This window comes from Poecilia latipinna, unplaced genomic scaffold, assembly GCF_001443285.1.
Source record: "Poecilia latipinna isolate Pla-1442-1.1 unplaced genomic scaffold, P_latipinna-1.0 Scaffold2383, whole genome shotgun sequence".
Classification (NCBI taxonomy): domain Eukaryota; kingdom Metazoa; phylum Chordata; class Actinopteri; order Cyprinodontiformes; family Poeciliidae; genus Poecilia; species Poecilia latipinna.
In genome coordinates, this window is record NW_015114999.1 from 8,686 (window position 1) to 17,020 (window position 8,335).

The 8,335-nt window shown below is 37.2% G+C and overlaps 1 protein-coding gene across 2 annotated transcripts in view; it reads right to left on the reverse strand.

Annotated features, from left to right (window-relative positions):
* Nucleotides 1-5,544: 5,544 nt before the first annotated feature.
* LOC106937579 (uncharacterized) overlaps nt 5,545-8,335 on the reverse strand; it is a 30,941-nt gene continuing 28,150 nt past the window's right edge. The window contains exon 3 of one of the 2 annotated variants that reach the window (XM_015019155.1): nt 5,545-5,788. In XM_015019155.1, coding sequence (XP_014874641.1) covers nt 5,589-5,788 — 200 coding nt within the window. In that variant the 3' untranslated portion in view covers nt 5,545-5,588. Of the gene's footprint in view, nt 5,792-8,335 lie in introns of both variants that reach the window. The other variant, XM_015019154.1, reaches the window with a different exon arrangement.

Genomic DNA, 8,335 nt, shown 5'->3' on the forward strand with positions numbered 1-8,335 from the left:
TACAGCAGTAAGACAACGGCACGTTTCATTCTCTGCAGCTTCTGAACCTTTTATTATGAAGGTGATATTCTCTGAGCCTTCTTGTAATTTTGATGATTATTGTTTACAGACAATAAGAAAATGGTATAAGATCAATGAAAACATAAATATCCTAAACAGATATTAGGTTTCTGAAAAATCTGTTAATTTCTAGTCAGTTAGTTTGGACTTTAATCATCATGGTTTCTGGTTCTCTTCTTTCTTCCTCCAAACTCTTGAACCTTCATTTCTGAATGAAATATAAACTTTACTTTCATCTGAAAGCAGAACTTTGACCCACTGAGCAACGATCCAGTTCTTCTCTTCAGGTAAGATGTTTGTATCTAGGATTGTCTCTGGTGAATCCTGAGTGAAGGAGTGAACTGAGTCTGCTATGAATCCAGCATCAATTCACTCCTTCATCCATGTGAAACCGTGTGGAACAGGATGGTGACAAATCTAGAGCTATGAGACATGATGGACAAAAGTGTCTGACAGGAGACACAAAACATTCAGCTACTAGAACGGATAAGAAAGAAAAACAAGTTGCAGAAGATTAAAAGTTATTATTACAGACATGTGACCTGGAAAACATAATTTTAATTCTTAATTGTTGTGTTTTACATGTATTCACAAGAAACGTTTAAGTATTTTTTTTCAACTAACTTTAAGTTATAGACAAGCAGATCCATATAAAATATTTAAAAAACTTACTTGGTCAGTTTTCTTCTTTACCAGCCTCAGCATTTTGTTGCTTCATCCGATGTGTCCAGGTCTCTGCATAACGTTGCTACTGATCTCTAAAGCTACAGACCAGATTTAAACCAACACACTGAAAATCTATTTCTGTTATGCTATTTCTTTTATACGCTTCCAATTAGAGACGGTCAAGTGATCAAACTTCTGCAATAGGAGCTCCTCTTCCTCCTATTGCCGAACATTCATTACATTCTCCCTCCCCTGTTGCAGGGCATGAAGCTGGACTCGTCCAGAAGCAGGGAGTTTCCCCTCTGTTCTGTGAGAGTCTGTGGAATGAGTTGCAATAGGAGGAGCTGACAAAGCAAAGCGAACAGAAACGCTGGGGGCTGAATTCTCCTGTGTGCTGAAAGCAGCCAACAACCTTTGGTTTGAATCCTCGACCGTCTGTAACTGGAAACACGTAGCAGAAATAGCACAGCCAGGGGCGATTCTAGGATCTGACCTTTAGGGGTGCTCAGCCCCCAGCAGGGCTAAGACCCAAGAGAAGATATTCGTTGGTCCAGTTTTCTAAAACTAACTGCTTATTTACATACATTCACAAACAAAATTAAGAGACATGTTAGTAATTCATAGAATAAAAGAACAATGTTCATTTTACTCAAACATATACTTATAATGAGTAAAATCAGAGAAACTTTTAAGTTTTTCCAGAGGTGTATAAACTCAGTTTGAAACAGAATCTCAAGGTTACATCATGCCTGCCAACATCTGCTAACATTAATGAGACACAAGCAGCTGTGGACACAGTCCCAGTGTGATCTGCTGCCCCGGAAATCAAAATAAAATCTACTCAAAGCTATGCATTTACACTCATTTGAAGAACATTTTACTGAATTTATAGGATTAATAAACCTATATTTAATATTATTTATTAAATATCATCCAAACTTGACATCCTAAGCAAATAATCAAACCACAATAGTCAACTAAAATCACAATAAGAAACTTAATCAATCATAAAATGTTCTGCACCATATCAGCCTCAGGAGATGATTGAGGATGAAGAGTCGCTGATGTCTGGTTCTGTAGGTTCTAACGGGTCTGCAGTTCCTCTCCTGATCCATTCTGTCTATCATACAGCAGCACACTGCGCCGCGAAGGACACATTTTTTTGTAGATCTATGTAGACAGTATCCATCCTAATAAAATAAATAACTTTTATGGTAGTTAAACCATAAAAATTCATTATTTCTAGATAAAGGAGCAGAATGCAGTCAGACAGACACTTTACATCCAAGCCTTTCTGATGGTCTTAGTGTCCTTTAATTTCCTTTAATTATGATTCATTTGACTTTTCATTTAATAATTAATCAATTAGCTTCCCTGATCCAATAAGTCAGAAGTTACAGTTTGATTTAGTGATTATATGTGCAAAAGAAAACAATCCCCATCATTTCAATACTTCAAGGAAAAATCAAACAGAATCAGTTCATGACTTCAAACTCAAACATTCATCAGAGAACAAATACATTAAAGGATCTGATGTTTAATAATATGCAATGATTTTATGTATCTGTAATAAAATTATGTATGTCACAGACTGGCGACCTGTCCAGGGTGACCCCGCCTCTCACCCAGAACGTTAGCTGGTCAGCAGAAGAATTAAAATATAGAAAACCTTCATATTCGCCAAGTTAAGCAAATTGTGTCTCCAGTTGATAATAAATTAAAAGCCATTTGGCCCAAGATCCAAAACTTCCCATCACATTAGCAGAGTGATGAGTCTAAGGGATTTCCTCAGGAGTCTTAAAAAAATACATTTTTAAAATAAAACAACCAAAAATTAGACGGATGGATGAAAACTTCATCCATCTGTAGCAAACAAAGGAGGGAGAAAAAAAACTGTAAAAAATCCTGAATTTGTCGTTTAATAATGAGACAAAAAAGAGATAAAAACAAACAATTATATTTAATTGATGAAATCTAAAAAAAATGTATAGAGAATAACATTTTTAATATTAAATAAGTTCAAATAAAATAATTATTTTTACAAAAACAATAATAAAAATAATAAATGTGAATAAAAATAAATGAGAATTACAGAAATTGAGGTAAAATCCCAGCTTCACACCTTCATCAGTAAAAGATGTTAGTTTGTTTTTCTTTGTTAGCAAAAGGAACATCTGCTGTGAACTTCCTGTCTGAACAGGACGTTCACTGAACCAACCCATCAATCCTTCAGTCATGCAGAATCCTACTGTAGATTAACATCACCTGACCTGCAGCGTTGAGGAAACTGATCCCTTGAAAACTTTACCAATGAGATCAATAAATATAGATTATAGATCAGATGTAAAAGGTTTGGTCTGTGGATTCCTGCATGAGGAGAATCTGACCTGCTGACCTCAGAGGACAGGATGGAGTATAAAGGTGGAGCAGCTCAGAGGAAAACCAAGCAGGAAGTTAAAAACAAGATGAGGATTTTAAAATGATCCTAAAATGTATCAGCAGCTGTAGAGAGAAGATTAAATGGGTTAAATGGATTCATGTTGACTTAGTTAAAAACTTACTGCTTTATTTATGACCTCTAGAGTTGCAGCCACTAACCCATATAGCTCACAGCAGTAGTTATAGCTGGTCGTTACAAAGACATGAAGAAACATCAGAAAGTGACTCTTAAGAAATGACTTGTTTTATTTTAATCAGATGGATCAAATGATTCATTTTGGTGAATTTTTTGAGCTGAAGATCAAAACCAAAATTTATCTGTTGCACTAATTTTAGATAAGAAAGGAAAAGCTGCGTTGTTCACTTTCTCTTTCAGACGGCAGACGTGACGCAGTTCAAATTAGTTTGTACAGAAACATCACCATCCCACACCCTGCAGTCATGTTGGCCCAGGTGCATTAAGATCTACTGTGTCTTTCTGCATAAAGACATAATGATACACTTGATTTTTATCTCCAGGTTAATCTACTCAGGTTTTGTTGACTCTAACTATCTAATCTGAAGTTCTAGTGATAAAAAATTGGCCCTTGAAAATTAGATTAATTATTTTGAGACCAACATCCATCCATTTTCTATATACCATTGTCCCTTAGTGGGGTCAGGAGGTGCTGGTTCCTCTCCAGCTAACGTTCTGGACAAGAGGCAGGGTCACCCTGACAGGTTGCAAGTCAACACAGAGACAGATAGGACACACAGCCATGCACACACACCTAGAGAGAATTTAGAGACCAATTAACCTGACAGTCATGTTTTTGGATTGTGGGAGGAAACCAGAGTACCTGGAGAAAACCCACCATGCACAGGGAGAACATGCAAACTCCATGCAGAAAGACCAGGGCTGGGAATCGAACCCAGAACCTTCTTGCTGCAAGGCAACAGCTCTACCAACTGCACCACTGAGTCCAACATATAAAAAATAAATTTAAGTTTTGTGGCATTCAGTGGCTTCACCATACAATTAATTTTGTTGCCAACAACAACATCTGGAATTAACGGTCTGGTTTTGCAATAAGGAAGAGACAGATTTCAAGACAATAATTATTATCACAATGTAAGAATAAAAATACCTGCACATGAAGGAAAAGAAAATTCACAAAATAAATCCAAGTAGGCTTACCGGTGGGTACGACCAGGTCCTGGATGGTCGGCTCCAAAACAAAGAAATCAGAACAAACACCTGTGAAATCAGTGACTCTTTGAAATTCCCTCCATCTATTTGTGTTGATCACTGCACAGCTGCATCCAGGCCCGAGCGGACCACCGGTGGTCCTCTAGGGAAAAAATAAAAGAAGAAGACTAATTGTTATTCAGTTCCTCTGTTCATCAGCAAACTCTCTGGAGGCTTTAGATGGTTTCTTGTTTAAACTTCACTTTAACTGAAGTCATCTGATCAGCACAGAGAATCTTTTTTAAGGATCAGGATAAGGAAACAAAGCAACAGGACGTACTTTGTTCAGATCCTGGGCAACAAATTCCTACAGTGATACTTCATGGAAACTGTTGACCTTTAGTCTATATTCTGCAACTTCAAAGTCTGACACACCCAATACAGTTTATAAGATTCAGTTCTTCAGTTCTGTCTTCATGAACAGTTCATCTCCAAAACTATTTTCATTTTTCATGTTCATCAGATTTTCCTCATTCATGGTTTGACAAAGTCTCTCTGGTTACAGAAGTAAATTATTATTTAATACTAAACAGCTGCACTTTGATTTATGCATTTTGTTCTGCAGGTTTTTGAATAGAAACGTCTTGATGTTGGAGGACTCTGGTTTCTCTGCACACCCAGCCTGACCTTTGACCTGCTTGAGGCTGGAGTTGTTGCTGATCTGCAGCTGGTCATAAGAACATCTGGTGAGGACGGGTTCTTGGTTCTGATCCAGAATCTGAGGATCATGTGACCTGATCTGACTGAGAGAAGCATCAGGATGAAGCTGCTGATCAACTGATCAGATCAATATTTAATAATCAGAAATAAACACATTTCAGCTGTGAAACAGCAGCTCTGCTTTTCTTCATTTATGTCAAATTGATGACAGTTTTGATCAAATCTGCTGAGAAAAATGTGAAAACCTAAAACTTTGAATGAGACAAATTAATAAGTGAAAAATATTCTTTCAACATGGAGTCCTGACAACATTTTACTATAAAACTGATTTATTTACATTTTAACACCAGAAACACAGAAAATGAAGCTGATGAAACGATTCAACTAACAAAACCTCTCAGCTTTTAGACAGGAAACGGTTAAACTACATCCACTCTATGGCCAGACCAGAGAGACTTCGGTTGCCGTTGACAACAGGAGGAGTGATGCTCTGGGCCTGGTTTACAGTCTTCACATCAACCAGGATTTACTCCGGTTACTGAAGTGATGAAGAGTGAAATGTGAGGCCGTCTGTCCGTCCAGCAGCTTCAGGAACCTTCAGGTTGAACAGAGTCAGGAAAAGTTTGACCATCAGAGCTGCTGCTGTCAGTAACAGAGAAACATGGAGGCCGATTCTTCCTCGACCTTCTGCTTCTGGATCCAAGGTCATTTTCTGGGTTGGAGAGACGTCAGGAGCTGCTGGACTGAGAAAAAAAAGGAGATTTATAGAAATTTTAAATATTTCATTCAGAATTAGAAAATGTTCAGAGAAACTCTTTGGGTTTGTTTTGTTTTAATATTTGAATTTTACAGAAGGCTGCAAAACAATAAAGTTTAAAACTAACATGAAACCATTTAAACAACACAAAACGTTTGGTTCCGTTTTAACCTGGATAAATCGGGTCGGTTCTGTTCACAAACCCACAGAAACATGAAGACTTTTCATCTTTTTCTCTGATTTTATCCAGAGTGTCTTTCTGGATAAAATCAGAAAGACTCACTGGTTTCAAAAATGTCTTACTTTTTATTTTTGTTGGCTCTAGTGGCCTTTATTTGAAAGCGGTCAAACAGCAAAGAATGTAATGAGAAACAGGGAGACATGCAGCAAATGTCACCGGACCAGGACTTGAACCTGCTGCATGCAGGACCAAGGCCTCCTCACCTGGGTTGTTTGTGCTGCTACAGCACCCCTAATATTAGTTACTTTAATCAAAAACACTTTCCTGCATCTTTTCAGTTTTATTTCACAACATTTAAAGTCACAAGATTTAGACTTGAAGGGGCAGAATGATGTGTTTCCCAACCACATAGTGATATTTTATAGGACAATCAAGTAACTGCATCACCTCCGTTTGTTATAAAAACAACTGGGCATTTAAAAAAAACGTTTAAAATTTGAGTTGTAATGTAACACCATGAAATTGGGTCTCTGTCTCTTTAAAAACTCCTGCTCTTTCTGATATCCTGCCTTCAGGAAGTCATCACAATCTCAGCTCCATTATGGACCTGATAGAGAGATGATCCTTTATGTTGAGCCAATAAACTGCAGTTCAACTTTCAAAACTAATAAAGTTCCTCATTCTGACTTTTCCACTCAGAGCCACTGATCTGATCATTTAAAGCAAAACAGGTTTTAACTTCACTGAGTATTTTATTAAATGATAAATGAGCTGAAGTTTCTTCTTCATGCCTGAAATGATGGCAGGATGGAAAATCGTGAACATTGTGGTGTTAAAGTTGATGCTTTGCTAATAATGTTGGATCAAATAAAATCCAATATGTTATAGTTTAGTCTTACATAGAAGAAGCTTCACAGAGACACATGTAGAAAACAGAACAAACCTGAACATCAGCTTTCAAAAAGAAACGGAGGATCAAAGTTTCTCAACTACTGAGACACATTTTATCATCCCAGTCAGCTGCACTGATTCCCTCTGACATCAGACAGGTGACAGGAAACACCTTTAATTTATTTGTTTCGTCGTTAGAGACCTGCTTCTCACTGTGGTTCATTAATCCTAAAGTTAGTGTTGGATCAGATAAATATCAGTAAAAATTGTCTTATTTTTTAGTTACAACTGAATCTGATGTGTTTCAAGCATTTTTAATCCATGTGAGCAGAAAAGAGGATCAGTTAGTAAAGATCATAAAGTGATTATTTATCACCAACATATCAGCCTGATCTCCATTTGGAAAAACCAGGAGTTAGTATTTTATAGCTAACTGGTTAAAGGGCCTGTTATTTCTGAAAATTAATTTTCATTAGTCAAAATTACAATTCAATATATCTATAATTTAGTTTTAACTAGTCAAAATATCTCCTATCCAAAAATACATTTGAGATATCTTGAATTAATTTTAGATATCTTGAATGAAAGTCTCCATATAAGTCAATGGTAATTAGAGATATCTCAAATAGGTATTTTGTCTAGTCGAAATATAATTAGAGACATCTTAAATTGCTGAAACGTCTAGTCACAGAACAATTTGAGATATCTGGATTGTAAGGGCGGTAAAACCGAATTTATGTTAAAACGGCTTGCCATAATCGCCCTTGTTCATCTGGAAACGCAGACAGTGAAATAAGTTGTCAATCTGTTAATTTCGACCTGATCTGTAGTTTTAGACATAAACAGCAACGTCATGGAGAGACCTGGACACATCGGTTATTAAAGCAACGAAGTGTTGAGGCTGATAAAGAAAAAAAACTAACCGAGTAAGTTTATTATCTTTTATGTTGATCCGTCTCATTGAATAAAACCTTGATTTGTGAATACGTTTAAAAGACACAATAAAATCCTAAATCTGTAGGTAAATATATCTGTAATAATTTTTAATCTTCTAAAAATAGTTTTTCTGTCTGAACTGTTCTGGTAGCCAAACGTTTTGTTTCTCTGCTCAGTCGCGTTTGTCTGACTGACAGGAAGTCCTCAATCTCCGTCAGGAGGCTGACAGGAAGTCCTCAATCTCCGTCAAGAGACTGACAGAAAGTCCCCAAACTCCGTCAGGAGACTGACAGGAAGTCCACAAACTCCGTCAAGAGACTGACAGAAAGTCCCCAAACTCCGTCAGGAGACTGACAGGAAGTCCACAAACTCCGTCAAGAGACTGACAGGAAGTCCACAATCTCCATCAGGAGACTGACAGGAAGTCCTCAAACTCGTCAAGAGACTGACAGCAAGTCCTCAAACTCGTCAAGAGACTGACAGGAAGTCCTCAAACCCCGTCAGGAGACTGACAGGA